The sequence below is a fragment of the Fukomys damarensis genome, unplaced genomic scaffold (genome assembly GCF_012274545.1).
Source record: "Fukomys damarensis isolate Sample0158 unplaced genomic scaffold, DMR_v1.0_HiC HiC_scaffold_3, whole genome shotgun sequence".
In the NCBI taxonomy this organism is placed as follows: domain Eukaryota; kingdom Metazoa; phylum Chordata; class Mammalia; order Rodentia; family Bathyergidae; genus Fukomys; species Fukomys damarensis.
In genome coordinates this window covers 46,083,924-46,102,001 of record NW_022900915.1, presented here as the reverse complement: position 1 = coordinate 46,102,001, position 18,078 = coordinate 46,083,924, and the positions used below count along the sequence as shown (strand labels likewise).

At 41.6% G+C, this 18,078-nt stretch overlaps 1 protein-coding gene across 1 annotated transcript; it reads right to left on the bottom strand.

Annotated features, from left to right (window-relative positions):
* Window positions 1-9,482: 9,482 nt before the first annotated feature.
* On the bottom strand, window positions 9,483-10,427 carry LOC104858193 (olfactory receptor 14K1). Its single transcript, XM_019206660.1, has one exon. The coding sequence runs from the start codon at window positions 10,425-10,427 to the stop codon at window positions 9,483-9,485; it is 945 nt and encodes a 314-aa protein (XP_019062205.1).
* Between the last annotated feature and the right edge of the window lie 7,651 nt (window positions 10,428-18,078).

Sequence of the window (18,078 nt, the reverse complement as noted above, 5' to 3'; positions counted from 1 at the left end):
TACGTGTGCAGAACACTCATGTCCATTGTCAGTTTTAGAAATGACTGTTAAAGCCTTTGCCTTAAAGCAGTAATTACAGCAGAGAGGAGAGATGTGTCCCGGTGAGGCTGTTTTTGAGTTCTCACACATTTAAATTTGACTGGCTGCCAAATGACTCTCCCAGTAGTCTTGAAAGGAAAAACTATGTTAGTGTCAGTAGAGAGCAGGAAGGATGGCAAGTTAACGTTGTAACTGTAGTCTGAGAATTTACAATATGCAAGAAATGTCTTAAGTATATCAATTAAAAAATATCCACTCAAATTAAAGGACAAAATAAATTTGTCATTTTTGTTTCTCTGGGCCTAAAACTTGTATTCCCATTTTCAGCTTGTCCCTGTGACTGAGAGTGTTTAAGTATTAGAAATGAGTTTGCTGGTTTAGCCTCAAATGGGATTCTATATGCTGTGAAAGAAAGATTTTAATAGGTTTGGTTAGTCAAACTTATATAAACAGTTTTTCATGGAATCTCAAAAAAGAGCCAAGAAAATAAAAGCTGGGCTTAAATAAAACAGTTCCTTGTGCCTTTTCTAAAAATACTGATGGAGGATTCTTTTTTCATGATTTGTCTCAGTATGACATAATATATTGGTTTGACTTTTGCTGCTCTTAGCCCTTTGTTTTAGCAAAACAGGCTCAATTAACACATAGTATTGTAATGTACAGCCCCTTTCTAAGGCCTTATGTCTTATTTCTGGTGTTGCATCCCTATTTATTTGGGAAGCTTTGATTTTTACTACTTTATCAGCTTCAAGGTCTTAGAGAGAGAGAGAGAGAGAGCGAGAGAGAGTGGAAGCAGAAAGAAGCAGAGAGATCACAGAGCAAAGAAATATTGAGCGTAAGGGAACTCATGTCACTTCCCATTTCCTTGAAGGTAGTGATCAAAATTACAAGCAATTTGGAAATCATATGTGCCAAATTCAGGCCATTGGTTGAATAAAATTCTAGATGCCTAGGCCAAATATTTCCTCTTGAACCCAACAAAGGATGAAACAATTTTTAGAAAGGAATCTAAAGGAGTATCTGCCATAATTTGAGAACCTACACTTTCCAGGAACACCTAGGGTCAAGTAGAGGACAGTCTTAGATGTCCTAAGTTGCATAACGAAGTGTCCATTGCTTAGTGGAGGGTAAGTGAGAAATGGCATATGGCCTTCTGAGCTCATAGGGAAGTGGGGTAGAGGGAAAGAAGGGTAGCATGTAGATCACAAAAGGAAGAGGTAAGGGAGGTATGGGCCATCCTCTTGACCTCTGCCTCACGTTAGGCACCAAATTTTAGTTTAAAAAAATCAGAGTACAAGCTCAAAAGCAAGGGATTATTTTATTACAAGCCTGAGATGCACTGTTCTGGCACTAAGACCCGACCAACAACTCTCATATAAGGTCTCAATAGGGTCAACCACAGTGATATATGCTCATCCATGTTTATAGCAGCACAATTGCCCATCAACTGGAGACTGGATAAAGAAGATGGGTTTGTTTTATAAAATGGAGTACTACTCAGACTTAAAGAATGAGAAATTTGAGAGCATTATAGCTAAGTGGATACACACTGAGGCCATACTCTTAAGTGAAATTAAGAAATCCCACATGTGTGAATATCAAATAGTTTCTCTGGTGTGAAAAACTAAAAGTGCAAATAAGGTTCGTAATGTATAATTTTTGTTGTAAAATAGGAAGAAAAGGTCTAAAAACGTAAAGGAAATGGGAGGGTAGGGGAAAGGTAAAACAGGAAATACGTGAAAAGGAAAAAAAAGATGGAAACAAAGTCTTTGTAAACAGGGATGGGTGGAGGGGGTGAAGAGAGCACAGGGGAATAGGGTAAAATAAGAACCAGAATACATCATGTAAAGGTACAAGATCCCAATGACGAATGTCGCTAAATGTATCATTAAACTTAATAACGATAAAAATTGGGCACTGTGGAAGAGAAAAGTCACGATGAGATGTCCATGGGGGAAAGTTCACTACAAAGGAGCTGTGGCTGTCCACTTGAGGACATACAAGGAGTTGCTTGTTGTCTGTCAAGAGCAGGGAGAACAATGACTGGTAATCACAGGGTGCAGCTGCTCTCACTGGGCTTTACCAGCCCATGAGGATCCATCTGCAGCATATCTAGAAGCACAGTAAGTGAAGGGCTTTGAAGTGCTGTCTGCTCAGACCAGGATGGCAGGGGTCAGATTCCTTTAGTCAAACCCAAGATATAAGTCACCTATGCTCTGGCCCAGAAATTCATAGGTTTCCTGGTCTTCGTTATTTCATGCTCTTCTCAGAGCAGTGGAAGGAGAAGTGACCCTGGGTTGCTTACCAGACTCAAGGATCTTGAGGGGAGGAGTCTTCCAGACCCAACGTCAAAGAAATGCTACCTGAACTAATACTACTAGGAAATTGAAACTGAAGGGCTGCTAGGAAAGCCTCTGCGTCCCCTTAATTCCACCGGGTGTCTGCATGTGTCTGTGAAAGGCTCCCACCTTCCCCTCAGCAGAAACTCAGCAGCTTGTGGTCAGGAGCTGCTTTATACATGAGTTGCTGCTGCCACTAAATAGACTCTAACATATTAACAGCTCTCATTTGATTTTAAACAGCTCCTTTAACTTCCCGAGGTGTTTTATTCTACTTCCTGTCTTTCATCCAGTTTGTCTCCAAACTGGAAATTAAAACCTAAGAGTTAGGAAAGAAAAGTGGCAAAAGTTACAAAAGTCTGTGAGTTTGCTATAATATACATCATTGGGTGTAATAACCAGACAGGAATTTAAAAAATGAATTGATCTCTAAGGGCCAGGGATTTAGCTCAGTGGTTCTGCTGCCTGTCTTGATAGAGCAAGGTCCTGAGTTTGATCCCTGATACCAAAAATAAATAAATAAATAAATAAATAAATAAATAAATAAATAAATACATTGATCTTTAATAACTGGAACTATTTTTCAGGGATTTTGTTCACACATCAATTTTTATTTCATTTATTTATTTGGTACCAGGGAACAAATTTGGGACTTTGGGCTTACAAGGCAGACAGCAGCACCACTGAGCTAAATCCCCAGTCCCACACATCAATTTTTGTTTCATTTCATTTCTAATAAACAATATTACCAATCTTATTAATCTCTAATCATCTGATCAAAGAGTCCTTACCAATTAGGAGCCTAGCAAAACTGACATCTCTGGAGGCTGCAGTGACATGGGCTTTCTCACAAATAGCTACACTTATAAATAATGTAGAACTGCCTATATGGTTCCTGATAACAGTTATTCTCCTTTAAAAGTGACACCTTGGTTTGACTGGCTAAAGAAAAGGACAGGATCTTGAACATTTTCAAAACTCCTTAAACTTCATTAAAGCAACGTTCATGTTCAGGAAATGCATTAATTACTTGTGCTCTCAGGTATTTTTGATGCTTTAATTTATGTTATTTAAAAAATCAAACTAAATGTTATTAATATATTATTGAATAAAAAGTCTTGTCTTACTACACGATTATTAGTGTAGTTACTTATACACCATATGCCAAATATATTGTCAGAGTAAACTGAATATTCTGAATCTTTACTTTTTTGAATTGATGACTATTAGTTTTGAAAATCCTGTCTAAAGATGTGTGTACACAAATTGGGGAAAACAAAACTATCATTGTTACTGTGCAAACCAGGGTCATAGTTTTGCAAATGTTGAATAGTGAAGTTGTGAATCAAAGGAAGCTAGGAGAGTTTTCCCTGAAAACAAGAAGCAGGAGAACAGCTCCCAGACTTCCAGGAAGGGTCCTGAATGGGCTGCTACTGAGGACCTTCAATCTAGAGTTATCAATGGGTAAGCAGGGCATAGAAAGTGCTTAATAGTTTAATGGGCTCCTATCACAGGTAACTTGGAGAAATAAAAAAAAACAAGGACCAATTGGAACTCAGCCTCCCTGATTCAGTTCCTTTACATAATGTTTATAGGAAAAGGGGATCTTAGAAAGAAACTGGATATTTTGAATTGCAGTTTCATCTGAACTCAAGAACTTAGTAGGGGTTTGTCCACCTCTCTGCAGGAGGCAGTGGCTGCACTGCACGTTGCCTAAGGAAAGGAAGGGCAGGGAAGGGGTGGGGAGGAAGGAAAAGGGAAGAGAACGGAAGCATAGGGAAGGGCGGGTCATTCTTCTTCCAAAGTCCAGTTCGCTGCGCACATCTAAATCTTCATCAGTGCAGCTGACCACCCATGTCCACCTCATCTTTTCTAATTGACTGCCTTACTTTCAAACTAGCTTTTTATCTGCATTCTTCATACTGATACAAACATATCTTAGAAGGTGAACCGTTTCAGACAACATGGCTGAAACACTCTTCAGGTGTATTGTAAAAGGTAACACAGAAGTCTGCATTTAGGAAGAGATTTACCATTAAATTTCATGAAAATGAAGTGGCATAATTGAAAATACTCTTGGGAAATTATGGAACTAAAGCATTCTATACAGTTATATCCTTATAAGCAATGGCAGGCTGGTGCAGTAAAATCTGGAAACTCTGGACATTCTGAATCAACTCACACATTAATCAGAGTAGTGAGAAATCATCAGAATCACCTGGAGAATGAGGAGAAGGAGTAGCAGCCATGAAATACTTGACCCTGTCAGCCACTTCCACATCCTCTCTGAAACTCACAGAAGATAAGACAACCTCATATTGAAATAAATAGAAAATGCCACTGGAGGTTTCCAGCCAGAGTTTGCAGAGACATTTTTAAGAAATGATTTAAATGTCACTCAATAAATGATTCTACAATCTTGTTATTCACTTAAAATCTTTAAATCAGTAGAACATTGATACTATGCCTATTGATGCTAATATGTTTCAACAGAGTTCTGAAGTAAACAAATGCAAAACACGTGTGCCTTTGCAATAGGCTAGTTTAGTTATTATAAGTAAGCAGTCAGAGAAGCCTGTGCCAAGTTCCCATGGAAGAATTAAGCTAGTAGTCAGGCATCCTTTAAGCTTAGAAATGTAAAAAAATAACAATAACAACAACAACAACAACAACAATAATAATAATAATAATAATAATAATAATAATAATAATAATAGCCCACCCAGGTTAAGAACTACTTCAAGCAACTAAGCCAACTTAGAGATGCAAAGGTCCATTGAAGAACAAATATTGAACAGGGTTATGAGAACACAGAGATAAGAACTCATATCTTTAGGAAGAGGACTCTTATCCAGGATGCACTGTCACAGTCCTTGCTGTCTCCGGACCTGCAGATTTGATAGATAACCAATTCTCTTCTTGAAGTCTTCCTCCATGAAGCAACCCAAAGCATGGCTGGACTTCTTTCCCCTCTGGGCATCCAAGAGCTTTTCTGTGCTCATTAATTAATCATATAAACATTCTCCTACATTCTTGCTTTTGCCCTTCAGTGTTGAGAGACAGAGATCTCTGGTTTATACTCATTTAATTATCATGATCTGTTTCACCCTCATTTATTGAAATGCTTGTTTGGCTATTTCTTTTTTCCCGAGTTCCAAGTTAGAAGCTGTATTTTTATATCATTAGATTTATTTTATTTTGGTCCACAGCATGATGTGGCACTTAGTTTGTGATCTCAAAGAGACTGGAAAATATAACAAAATGGACAACTGCACCATGATCAGAGAATTCCATCTGATGGGCATCTCAGGATCTAGAGAGTTCCAAGTAATGCAAGGTGTGTTTTTCTTAGTGATTTATCTGGGGTCTCTCATTGGAAATCTTGTGACCATTGCAGTCATAATGACAAGCCATTGTCTGCACTCTCCAATGTACTTTTTTATAAGTAATTTATCCCTCATAGACCTCTGCAGCATCTCAGTTATTGTTCCCAAATCCATTATTAACTCTTTTATGGATAGCAATTCCATTTCACTCAAAGAATGTACTGCTCAAGTTTTCCTGTATGTTTTTTTTGCATTTACAGAACTTGCCCTCCTGGTGGTCATGTCATATGACCGCTACGTGGCCATTTGCCACCCTCTGCACTATGGGCTCGTCATCACCCCGAGTCTGTGCATACAGGCAGTGGGGGGCTCCTGGGCCAGTGGCCTGGCCTACTCTGCTGTCCACACAGTGACCATGTTCAGGCTCCCCTTTACCAAGTCCAATGAGATCCATCAATATTTCTGTGAAGTGTCTCAAATTCTGAGGATTTCATCTTCAGATGTCCAATTTTCTGAATCTGTGGTCCTTGTATTAAGTGTTTGTGTCATCATTGTATGTTTTGCCTTTTTGCTTATGACATATGTTAATATATTTTCTACAGTGCTTAAGATTCATTTGTTAGAAGCCCGTCACAAAGCCATGTCCACCTGTGTCCCACAGTTGGCAATTCTTCTTCTATTTTTGATTTCTGGGTTGGTTGCTTCCCTAGATCCCATTGCAAATAAAGGTTCTCTAAAAAATCTTCTAACTGCCATGTTCTATACGATGGTCCCCCCATTCATAAACCCCATCATTTACAGTCTGCGGAACACAGAGATTAATTTTGCTATAGGAGATATGTTCAAACGTTGTTTTCAATTGTGAGCAGGGAATCTCTTGATAAAAAATGCCTGATGATAAGATGATTTGCTAGAATTGTAAGTTATATTGGGTGGGCATGAGTTTTAAATTTGAATGGACCCCTGGAGGTTACTTGGTGTTTGGGGTCTATATTTTTATTGGCTACTTATGTGAGTGTGAGATGCAGATCTGTCTTTACTTCTTTAAAACTATAGTGGTGTAATTCATGCCTGCTTCTTGAAAATGCAAGACTGGCCCTTACTCCTAAAATGTTTTGGAAAATGTTTGAATGCTGCAAGTTAAACACAAAGAAGGGCATCATAAGAAAGCTGTGCCTTGTATCTCAGTATCTTTTGATTTGCCTGTACAACTGAGAGAGCATCAGGATTCTAGGTGCTACTGAACTGGAAGAGAATGTTGAGTAGTTTAGGATAGAGAGCACTACTGGTTACACTGCTCTCTTGGTACTTACTCATTGCAAGGCTGGGCAAAGTCATGCAGTGATAAGTGCTGGGAGGGAATTGAACTGTGGCTATCCCAAGAGTGGAACACTGAGACTCTTGTCATGTCCTCAAAACTTCCTTTGCTACTGTCCTGGGCCAGGGAAGATAGTTCACTCTGGAGTGGAGGATGACGAGGCGACTAGGTTTCCTAGAACATGGCTAGTGCTCTTATTCTCCCCAAGTACTGGAGGAAACAACAGAAGCCCTGCTGAAGCACCAACCTTTCAACATGATGAAGGAAATTGAATCTGTAGCTAGCGAGTGCAGGAAGAAGCCCAGTGCTGGTGTTAGGTTTGCTGGACTTATCCATGTTTCTTCTTCTGTGTGGCCCTGTTTCCTATTGCTAAGGTTGGGACCTTAGAGGAGTCCAAAGGACCAAGTGCTACAGTTCTGATGGCTGCAATCTGCCATCAGAATGGTTCTAGTTACAACATGTGCTGTACGTCTGATACATTTTAAAATTTGTGTTAATATTTTTGAGTGTTTTCTTTTAATAAATGCCATCTAAAAAGCTGTTTCAATAATGAGAATAAAATCTATGGAGAATTTTTTCTCAGGATTTATTTTTGATGATTTAATTTTCAAATTCATTTTTATTTCAGGATTGATGTAACCACTGATTCTTCCTTATTTTTAATCTATTTATATATTTTTTGAAACAGGGTCTCACTATATAGTTGAGGCTTACCTGGAACTCACTATGTAGCCCAGACTAGTCTCAAACTCACAGCAATCCTCCTGCCTCAGCCTCCAGAGTACTTGAATTACAGGCATACGCCACCACTCCCAGATCTATTTGTATTTTAAATCTATTTTATGGAAAATTTCCTTTCAAATATAATAACTGACATTTTTACTCCTTAAAATTATGTGTACTCACCCAGACATATGTACTATATATGTAATATATGTGCAGTACATACACACACAGACACACACACACACACAAATATATATATACATATATATACATATATATATATGTATATATATGTATATATGTATATATATACAGTGACTTATGCTCAGAATTATGAATTTCAAAGGCCAGGGATTTAGCTCAGTGGTTCAGTGGCCTGCCTTGTAAATGCCAAAGACCTAAGTTCGATCCCCAGTACCAAATAAAAGGAATTATGAACTTCATTGTGGAATAAATCCATGATCTCAACTTCACCTTTCCACGCAGGCCTCCATATTTCAGTTCTTGTGTGATATCGACTTGCTTAGTAAAATAGACATTTACATTACTTTAGTGGACGCATTCATGTTGCACTCCCTGACTTTCACATGTGAGTGTTTGGAGATGGAAAAGATGAAACCAAATGCTTTATACTTCTTCAGAGTCACATTCTAATGGAATTACACTTAGAAGTTTCAAAGCAGCAGAATTTGCAGGCATGGAGAGTCCATGGACAGGTAACAGGAGGGAACTGCAAAGGTGGTCCGTGAGCGTACAGGGGGTCTCAAGGCCTTGCCAGAGGCCACAGCATTTTCTACATTTCTTCTTTTTGGCTCAGTACCTAAGGCGACACAGCGCCCACCTGGGCTCATGGACCCCACCTGGTCCACGTGAAGCTCCCCCTGCCTGCGGGAGGACTGGTGGGAGTGCGAATATGCGCTGTCAAGATGGCGGTCAACAAACACGAATTCCGTCTCCTTCAGGAGGCAGAGAGCGGCTGGTCAGGGAGATAGACGTGGGTTCTGCAGCCACAGCCGGGCGGGAGTTTGCACACTGGGGATACAGGAAATGCCAGGAGACAGCGAGAGGCTGAAAGAGTTGTTTGTGATGCCGCGTTCATAGATTTCAATGGATAACTAGAAAATGTCAGGAACGCACATGAGAGACAAACAGCTTTCAATAAGGAGGAAGACTTCTGCATCCAGAAACATAGTTTATTTCAAAAAAAAGGTGTGAAAGATTAAACGTTTTCTTATATGGAATAAGTCAAACAAGTATTCAACAAGTAAAACCTGTGATAAAATTAAGAATATTTGCAAAAATTCAGAATTATGTTTAAATCATAATTTAAAATTAAAATAATTTTCACTGAGGCGTGATGATTGAAAGTTATAATACATTCTAATTAACAAACCTAGGGAGAACAACGAAAATTTAGAAAATAGAACATTGGGAAAATACAGAGAAAACCAGGAAAGATGAATGTTTAGGTGGAATAAGAACCTCGTATGATTCTCCAAGAATGGAACTCAGGACAAAACAAAACTCATAAAGGCACAAGATAAAAACCTTCATAATTTCTGTAACAGAAAAGCTATAAAGTGAAGAAGTCTAGGAAATGACTTGCTTGCTACTAAAACTGGCAACCTGAGATACCGAAGGAGGACCCAGGATCCGCTGATCTCTATAAGAAATCACCCCAAACAGCTACTTAGGGGAAGAACCTTGGAAGGAATGTTGCTGTCTCCTTTAACTTTAGTATCTCTTTATGAGGCCCCTTCTCACCTTACTCACAACTCTACTCAGAGCTGATTGAATGTCCCTGTTCCTCAGAGAGTAGATAATGGGGTTAAAGACAGGGGATGTCACAGAATAGAACACAGAACACACCAAGTCTAGAAGAGTAGTTTCTTTGGAGGTTGGCTTTAAATAAGCAGCAGTACCTATCAGGAGAAAGGTGCCCAAAACCACCAGGTGGGGCACACAGGTGGAGAAGGATTTGGACCGGCTCTCCCTGGATGGCATCTTCAGCACAGTAGAGAAAATAAACACATAGGAGATCACGATGCAAACCAAACATGAAAACCCATACAGGGCACCGCAGCCCACACTGACACTGACAGCAGCATGCTGCTCAGAGCAAGTGAGCTGAAGAAGGGCAGGGACATCACAGAAAAACTGGTGAAACCTGTTGGACCCACAGAACTCCAGGGAGAACGTCCCAGCTGAGTACAAGATTCCAAAGACCACTCCACTGAGCCAGGACACAGCCATTAACCGGAAACAGAACCCTTTGCTCATGACACCCTCATAGTGCAGAGGGTGACAGATGGCGACATAGCGATCGTAGGACATGGCGGTGAGGGTTCCCACCTCTGATGTTAGCAAAAGGACCATCAAGAAGAGCTGACACACACAGCCCAAGAAAGAGATGGCATTGCTGAGGGTGATGGAGTTGAGAATGGATTTGGGCAATGTGGTGGAAATGAGGCAGAGGTCCAGGAAGGACAAATGCCTGAGGAAGAAGTACATGGGGGTGTGGAGGTGTCGGTCAAGAACTGTGAGGAGGACGATGGTCAGATTCTCCAGTGTGGACACCAGGTAGACCAGGGAGAAGAGCACAGCCTGCAGCCCCAGCAGCACCGTGCTGTCCGTCAGTCTCAGGAGCAAGAACCCGCTCAGAAAGGTCTGGTTCTTCATATTGTTGTGTCATGAGGTGTCTGTTGAGCCTGAAAGAAAATGGGAGAGTTAAAAACATGGCATTACAGGGATCCAAACACTCCCATGTGTGCGGCACCACAGTTCTTGACAGATCAGTCTTGGGAGTGGACATCCACAGATGAATGGACAAAGAAAATGAGGCCCTTAGACACAACGGAGCACTGCTTCACTATGCTCAAGGAAGGACAAGCTCGAGGCCTTTGGCAGGAAAGTGGGTGCAGCTGGAGACCATGATGTTAACTGAAGTAAATCAGATGCACAAGCTTAAAAATCACTTAGTTTCTCTGCCATGAGCAATTGAAAGTATAAATTAAGATCCAATCAAAAAGACAGTGGGAAACAGGGATTTTGTGCAGAAGGGAAGGGGACAAGTGACAGAGGGAGAGGGGAGGAGAGGGGTCTAGAAAGAACTGAGACCTGGGCTACGGATTTAACTCAATCGTTCGGCTTAACTCAATCGTTCGGCCGCCTGCCTTGCAAGCTCAGGGTCCCGAGTTCAATCCCAGGTACCAAAACAAATAAATAACAGAAAGAACTGCGATGCGCTATGTGCATACACCGACTCCTCACTGTGAACGCAGTCATTACGTACTGACACATGAATGTTAGAGTGCACCGAGCACGTCACCTGTTCTGTGTCTCTCCATCCTTGATGTGTTCATGCGTTAGCATCATGGTTAGAATGACAGTTAAAGAACACCACAGTATTCATCTTCATACTCAAATAAGGTATAAAACATTGGCAGATGTAACACAAATTTGATTCAGTTTCAATTAATTTTAAAAGATGAAAGAAATTCGACATATCTCCAAAATAATGTAAAATTGCTTTAGAGTATTTTTGCACTTTAAGATGGCCAGGACTGGTTGTGCAATAATAACTGAAATGGGGTATAGGATGCACCTTTCCAAGTATCAGTATTTTCCTGCGTGGTGTAATTTGTGTGAGGATTACAAGTCCTGGCAGAATCGTCTGCTGGTCCCTGTGGGATACATAACCTGGACATTAACTGGGCCATCGGTTGGCTGAGCTGTTTGAAGGGGAACCTAAAAAATGTCTCTCTGTGACAGGAAATGACATGACTTTGGAAACTTTGTAGTCCATTCATCAGAATGAAATATAAAAGCAGAAAACAAAAATCACAATAAAAACAGAAACGCATTACAAAGTGATATCACAATTATTTACTAATTTCCCTTTCTCAAGAAAGTAAGATCATTCCAAATATTTTCTTAGAATATTTAATTCCTTGGTGTAGATATTATCATAGCATTTATTACCTCAAGTGCAGTTATTTAACCTAGCACAGAGCACTGAAACCTACTTAAGCCATTTTCACAATTTGAATTTTAGATATACATTATGCATTAACAAGAAAAACATGATACTAATGCAGACAATTGGGCAATGTTCTGGGAGGACTCTGAGCCTGAGCTCAACTGGGATCCCCCATAGGAGGAGCTATTCCTTGTCTCTCCCTCAGGTCCTCAGTCCTTACAGCCTCTCTGTCCTTTCCCTCAGCAGTGACCTTGCTTTACTTTTCTAAGCAGCCTTTCTCCTCCTCAAGGGAAGAGGAGTTTCTGTGAACATCCAAAGGTGTGTCCAGCCCAGGCCTTGCAGAATCCTGTGATGCCCTGGGCTGAGTGTGTAGTAGGAACTGTAAGACTTGCGGGTCCTTGTCCCACTGCCCTGCAGAGTCTATGAAGACCAAAGACTGGGGCCTTCATGCTCCTCCCTAGGTACCCGCATCTGCCTGAGGAGTTTGGGGCCCCTTTGAGATGAGGACCTTCACTCCCTGGTTTTCCAGGTCTAATTGCTTTGTGCCCTCATAGGAGGCAGAATCTGCCCAGCCTGATGGTTCAGCCTACAGCACTGGGGTCGGAAGGGTCCTCTGCTCCTACTTGGTGAGCAGGCTCAGCCTTTCCTTGTGTCCTGCAGAGAATGTGTCTGTCCCTCGCTGTGCAGATTTCTCAACTTCTGACAAGCTCTGTTCTCTCTCACAGAACTGTGCTCCCAGGAGTGGGGCTGGTTTGTGGAGATGAGATCTGACCAGAGCAGTTTCTGTCTCACCCCTAACATGTAATTTGTGTAATAAAAAAAACATTTATGTAAACATCTAACTCAACTACTACTACATTCACAAATAAAAATGTATTTTTTACACAAATCCTCACAGTTTGACATTGTGATTTGTTTTGGAGGAGGTAACATTTATAAAATTTCAAAAAAAATGCTTTCTATTTTTATCATATAGAAAAAGCCATTTAATGTCATCTACTACACAATATTGTCTTAATGGAAATATACCCATATTTTTATATTAAGCGTGTGTTTCAAATAACTTAATATTTTAAAAAGTATCACTAAAAATCTCATGTGCTTTAGACAAAACTTCTATCAAGATGACTCAAACTTTAAAACTCATGTTTATATTCTAATTTCACTTTTGCTTTCAAAAGTAAAAAACTAATAACAGAAAATCAAAATTGAACGGATGTAAATGAAAATAAAAACCATTTCATTTATATTTATTTATTTTTAATGAAAGTAGAGGAGAATAACATAAAACAGAGAAGACTGCAGGGAAGTGAAAATGAATTTTAGAAGTGGCTTTTGGTGGATGAAAGAGAACAAGTTCCTGGAAGATATGGGACTTTAGTCAGTTAGTCTACAAGTGTACACACACAAAAGTGCACACAGGCACAAGTGCACACACACAAAACACCCCATACTGCTCCCAGACTTGTACTTGGAGGCTGGCTTATTATTTTTTAGTCACCATGGGGAAAAACAGTCTTCGTTATTCCAACAACAGTGGACTTGAGCAGAAAATTTCATAATGTCTGGTTTTCTGAGGATGAGTTCCACTTCAAACTCCCCACAAAGCAGTACATGTTTATGATACACAGCTTTCCTGAAGAAGTTCCACCAAAGCCTTTAGGAAAATATTAGTAATATGAAGAGGAAATAAGGAGGGTTAAAAAGTTGAGAGGTATGGAAGGAATTATGAGATCACAAATTATATGACACCTGTATTATAGAGGTTTTTAAATAGAGAGTTTCACATAAGAAGAAGTGGGACACAGCATCGTGTGCTACAGCTCTTGGCTTGAAGCAATCTTATCTTTTATTGCACTACATGGTGAGTTGTCAGGGGACAAACTGAATACAGGGCAGGGTCAGCGGCTGTGTCAGATGAGAGCAAAGAGCACTGAGCGTTAAGGATGCTCTTTCCCTGTGCTGCCCTAAAGCTGGAGAAACAGCGCTAGTGTTACGTAGGGCTGACAGCAGCCCAGAATGTTCCTGCAGCGGTGAGCTGACCTTTTAATAAATCCAAGGGAATGGCAGGTGTGAGAAGGGTGAGGGAGTGGGGAGAAATAGACAGGATGGGAAAAGAAGGGGGAAGAGAGGGAGATAGAGAGAGAGACGCACATTCGTTTGACAGAATGACGTTGTGAGGAAGCAAAATACTGTAGAAGGGAAAAAACTTGGTAGGAAAAGAGACACTTTTTCATTCGGAAGAGAATATAAGCAGAACACTTTAACTTAACTGACACTGTAGAGACACCCAGGAGAGTGAGTGAGAATGGACAGAGCATGTCCAGGAGGGAGACTCTTCACTGACCTCACAGAAACCAGACCTGTCAATGCCCGTGATTTTCTGGGGAGCACATTAATGACTTTGGGGGACAGTGAAGGGGAGAGCGGCTCCTGTCCTGCATCTCACGCTGCTCTTCGTCCAGGAAGGGCCGGTCCTTTAAGCATTCACAAGCTGGCCTTGCTCAGGATTCTCCCAGGAGGCCGCACAGAAGCTGTGCACTCAGCTTCCTTGGATCCCAGAGCCCGGAGAGCAGCCGGGCGCTCAGAGCTGTGCTCTGCTCCTGTGCCCTTTTCTCCAGTGAGGCCCACAGGAGAGCTCTGGGGCTCATTAGCATCAAGCTCTAGCAGCCCTCGCTCCTGTACCCCATGCCTGGGACTGGAGTCCATGTGCTCCTAAAGAGGAAGGACCTGAAAGGCTGCATCTGCATGACCTTGTGTGTAGCAATCTGAGCTCAGTTTAAGTTACGAGAAACCCTAAGAGACACAGTGCTGTGACTTTGTGGTCTCCAAATGGGTTTAGTTGAAGTTCTAGAGCCGTCCCACCCGCCTAGGACACTGATTCTCCCCTGGCTTTCAGTCAGCCTCAGTGGGCTCAGCTTCCCTTCAAGTTTGAATGGTGCCCCGGATGCCTGTGCATGGCTTCCCCTGTGTAACACAGACCCAGCTGCCATGGCTCCTTTTTGGGTGTGGACAAAGCCCACTAACAATACTAGCTTCACTTGGGTGGGGGCTACACCAAGAGGACATTGAGCATGGGCTTCTTCAGCTGTGGGATAAGGTGGGGATTATTTCCTGAACCTGCACCTATAACGTTCTTCTGTTCTAGTAAGGGACCCACAAAACCCCTCTCATCACTCGTGATTTTGCTTCAAGCTGTTGCTCTCCAGATGCCATGGATCACACACTCTCCCCGTGCCTGTTTCTGTGGAAACCCCACATTTGTCATGGAGCTGATGCTCAGTTACACCTTCCTCCTCTTCTCTGCCTAGCGTCCTCCTGGTGTTTCTTGCAGGCCTTGTTATAGCCCCACACCGTCATCACAGGAACCTCATCACCAGTTTATGTGTTTTCTAGAAACCAGCAGGGATCTGAGTGCGATGGACCCAGGTTAAGTTGGAGGACATTTCCGCAGCAATTTTGCACCGGTTCAGCAATGAAAATGGCACATTTGCCCAGCTTTCAGTCTTCAAGAAATTGTTCCTGCAATGTTTTATAGTTTCCCTATTTTTTATAGACTCATTGCTAAATATTTCACAGGGGTTTTTATTTGTCTTTTTATTTTTTTTTTTTTTTGGTAGTGGTGATTGAACTTGGGCCCTTGTGCTTGTGAAGCAGATGATGGAACCACTGAGCCAAATCTCAGCCCTTATATTTCATAGTTTTTATTCAAATCTGTTTCTCCCAGGAGGTTACACAGCAGCTGTGTACTCAGCTTGTTTGGATCCCAAAGCCTGGAGCCCAGGCAGGCACTGTTTATCTGTCCAGACCCCAGAATGAAACATCACAGACTGGGCAGGTTGCACAACAGTAATGCCATTTCTCACAATTCTGGAACAAGATGATCAGCATCAGGGTGTTGGTGGGGTTAGGGCTCCTGTGCCTTCAGTGCTTGGTTGTGCTGACCCCGTGCTGCCACCTAGGTCATCTGCGTGTGGGCCTCTGTGTGTGTGTGTGTGTGTGTGTGTGTGTGTGTGTGTGATCCCCTAGTCTTCTCCATCCTGTCCGGACCACCTGGTCTTATGGGGCACCAGTAAGCCTGCCTGACAGCCACACCATCTCGCTGGACTCACCTTCTTACCAGGACTGGCTGCAAACACAGTGTAGTCACGTAACATACCAGGGCTCTGAACCTCAGGACATGAATGGATTGAACCCAGAACATAGTATGGATGATATAGTTCTGCTTTTCATTTGCTTTTATCTTTGACAATTCTATAAAGAACATATTTTATCATGTAGCATTTTACACTAACATAATGGCTCTGATAGGTGTTTCTCAGACTTTGTAAATCTCTAAGAATTTTTAAGGCCCCAGTGGGCAGAGATCAATGGAAAATGCTTGTCTCACATGCAAGGGCCCCAGGTTTGATATCCACCAGCTTAAACAAATGAATAGATTTTATGTATATGTTTTCTTCAAAATTTACTTCTTTGTCCCTTATGACTATTTCTTTCTTGCCTTAATTAAGACATGATGGCTAAAAGGAGATGATAAGACAAGATTTTCTTTTTCTTTAGATCTATAACATACAGCATTTTGGTCTTCAACATTAAGGATAATGCTAGCTCTAGGATTGTGGTGCATTATGTGGCTAGTTTGGCTTTCTTCTTACATTTTTGATAGTTATCTTTGCTTTTAGTCAGCAGAGTTCTTATATAAAAAGACACTGGCCTTGAGAAGAGGAGGTCCTATTGCAGAAGAGCAAAAATGAAGTTTGCAATAGGAAGCTTCCCCTGACCATAAGATCTGCAATCATATATGGTAAGGAGAAAGAACCACTTTTCACAATGAGGAGCAAGGAAGGCTAGAAAGGACCTACAGGGAGAGAGTATCCTGGGGAGGTAGCCAGGACAGGAAGCGGCTTTTGGATTTGCAGGGCATGAAAAGCAGGACATGCTTTACAATCTAACTTTTTTCAGGTTTTTTCCTTTTAGTTTTGTTAGTTTATTTCATTTTGCTTGTTTTTATAGATGTCTTTTCTCAGTTAAATAAGTTGTTCTAATGAGTACATTACTGAAGACATTTGTCATAAATGTTCCTTTTACTTACAAATATGATTTCTAAGTCAGGGGAAATGGATGGATTGACTTTTATTGTTCAGCTTCTTAATAAGAGGACTGATGACTAAATATTGAAAGTCACAGCTAAAATCTGATGGCTAGGAGCAGAAATAACTGAAAGAATTAACTGCTAGGGTGTGAAATCTAAGGAATTTCTGCATGCAGTCCGGGCAGGGATTAGGAGACGCTCTGAGAGCTGGAGAAGGAGTAGCCCCTAGAGCAGTCATGGGCAGAACTGCGGGAAAGAGCAGCTAAAATCCTCAGTGCCAGGATCAAGGGACGAATGCTCCTGGGTTTACGAGAAGACTGGAAAGGTAAGAATGATGAATTCTTCCCAGAATTTTCTCCCAAGCACAAGACTTCTCTTCTCGGAAAAGGCCACCAAAGAGGTATCAGACCTGGAAAGGTCCACTCCCACTCCAGGCTCTGGTTGCATTGCTCGCCCACCTAGGGGAAAGAGGCCACTCCCTGGAGAACTCCTGACAGGCAGGTCAGCCAACAGAGTGCAGTGGGTGGAAAGAGAATCATCTCCCACACTCCTTTCCCTGCAGGGCAGCAAGAAAAGACAGTGAGCTCTGGTCCCCAAGCTATAGACATAGCTGTCAGTCACTAGGAGACATGACACCAGGAGGGAAAACACAAACAATAATATTCCCAGGATCAGAAGCCTCCAATACTTGTAGTTACTGCAAATAACAAACACAGATACATGGCTGTGCAGGTTAGCGTCAGTCTTCACACCAAGGGCGTGCTGATCTCATGCTCTGTGATCCAATGTAACATGTGAAGGAATGAATAAAAATGTACTGGTGGATCAACAAACAAACAAACCCAATCTGCAGAGGCAGTGCAAGCATGCTATAGCAGGCTCAGGTGTGGCACAGACATTGGAGAAGCCAAAGAGGTAATTCGAAGAGCTACAGTTAATAAAATAGCTGGTGAATGTGTAATACGACACAGCAAGCACCAGCAGATAAGCAAAGTTAGAGGGTGGAAAGTTTGAGATTTCAAACAAATACACGGAACCCTCTGCCAATCCCAATGCTATGTAAGATGAAGAACAGGGAAGATAAAGAGCTCAGAGATTCAGGAGCAGGAGGGCGGGTAAGGATATGGGGCACAGGGAGCGTGAGGGCGGGAACCTTCTCTGTGATTCCGTCAAGGCGACTGCAGGACACCAGGAATTTGCCAGAATCAGTAAAACATCACCAAAGCGTCCATGCTACAGTTCAAAACTTCTTCACAATC

Coding starts and splice junctions, on each gene's coding strand:
- LOC104858193 (XM_019206660.1), bottom strand. CDS start 10,427: ATGAAGAACCAGACCTTTCTGAGCGGGTTCTTGCTCCTGAGACTGACG.